Consider the following 1,481-nt stretch of genomic DNA (forward strand, 5'->3'; position numbering starts at 1 on the left):
ACTCGATGTTGACGGTGAGAACTTGTCAACGAAGTTAAGTCAGAAAAATCAAAGTATAGAGCTTATAAATGAAGAATTTCAAGAACCTAATAAGAAACTTAGAAAATAGTTGCAGAAGGAAATGGAGAAAAGAACTTGTATTTCTCTTGATACCAAGCTACAGTGTTATTCCAACCCCCTTCAATGATGAAGTGAGGTTCCCTTTATAGTGGGCTCTAATGGCCCCTAATACATTGTGGTCCCAGGGGACCAAATTGTTCATAAGTACATTGTCAGGGAAGTGGCATCAGACATAGTGGCACAGGTGGTGGTGGTGTCAGCCCTGATATATGGTTAGAGACATGCAGGTAGTGCCTCCACCATTGGTACTAACTTGTACTATCACTACCTGTCTAATACGGACGTCAGAGTTATGCCTCTGTGCTCCTCATGGTCGTACAGCCTGTTCCCGTACGCATGCCTCGTACCTGAAGGTTGCTCTCGTATATCCATGGTGAGGGATAATTCGATTGTACCCAGGGGTTGTATCAAGTCTCCTGTAAACCCATACAGGGAGGTGTTACAGGGCTTTAGGTTCCTGATGCCCAGCCCCATCTTCTCTGAGGCCGGGCGATATAGGATGTCTACAGAGCTTCCATTGTCCACCAGGACCCGATGTACCCTCATGTTAGCAAGCTAAACAGTAAACACCAAGGGGTCACTATGAGGGAAATGCACACCCCGCATGTCTTCTTCGTTGAATGTTACCGAATCGTTCTCCCCCTTAAAGTTCTTTGGGGGGCGTTGTTCCAAACTTAAGACGCATGGAGGCGGACTTCGCCTGGCTTCCCTGGCATACTTGTCTCGTGAGGTCCTTGATTCGCCTCCGAACCCTGGGCCTTCAAAGATGGTCCTAACTTCTCCTTGCACCTCTAGGGCTTCATCTTGTGCCCGTGGTAAGGGTATTCCTTCTTCCAATCTTTGATTTTCTTTGCGAACATATCTACCCAAGTGCCCCCTACGTATAAGCTCTTCGATTCCCATCTTCAAATGAGTGCACTCTGCAGTGGTGTGCCAAATGTCTTTATGATACTGACAGTACTTTCTACGATATCTTTTTGACAGATCCCTTTTCATTGGTGGGGGTCTCTTGAAGGGGACTTGATTCTTGTTTGCTATGAAGATATGTTCCCTAGAATGTGTTAGGTCTGTGTAGAAAGTGTGGGATGTTCGCTTGGGGCTACCTCCATTCTTGTGCTTCCTCTGGTGATCATCTCTTGGCCCTACGTACACCATTTTCTTCTTCGCATCATTCAAACTTTCGAGGGCTGAATGCTTAAAAAAATGATGCCTTCAGGTTTACATGGCTGTCTTCGACACGAATGTACTTTTGGACTCGTTCGTAGAAATCATCTAAGTCTATGACCTCCCTCTTTAGCATGTTATCACACAACTTACTACCCGGACGCACCCCAGCTGTAATGGCCATTTTTAGCTCCCCA

General features: G+C 46.0%; 1 protein-coding gene across 1 annotated transcript; it reads right to left on the reverse strand.

Annotated features, from left to right (window-relative positions):
- Nucleotides 1-675: 675 nt before the first annotated feature.
- Nucleotides 676-1,275, reverse strand: LOC133817950 (uncharacterized). Its single transcript, XM_062250606.1, has one exon. It carries the CDS (start codon nt 1,273-1,275, stop codon nt 676-678), a length of 600 nt encoding a protein of 199 aa, XP_062106590.1.
- Between the last annotated feature and the right edge of the window lie 206 nt (nt 1,276-1,481).

Source organism: Humulus lupulus, chromosome 1 (assembly GCF_963169125.1).
Source record: "Humulus lupulus chromosome 1, drHumLupu1.1, whole genome shotgun sequence".
NCBI classification, from domain to species: domain Eukaryota; kingdom Viridiplantae; phylum Streptophyta; class Magnoliopsida; order Rosales; family Cannabaceae; genus Humulus; species Humulus lupulus.

What these genes read in the sequence shown, in the direction of transcription:
- LOC133817950 (XM_062250606.1), bottom strand. Translation starts at nt 1,275, where the DNA reads ATGGTGTACGTAGGGCCAAGAGATGATCACCAGAGGAAGCACAAGAAT.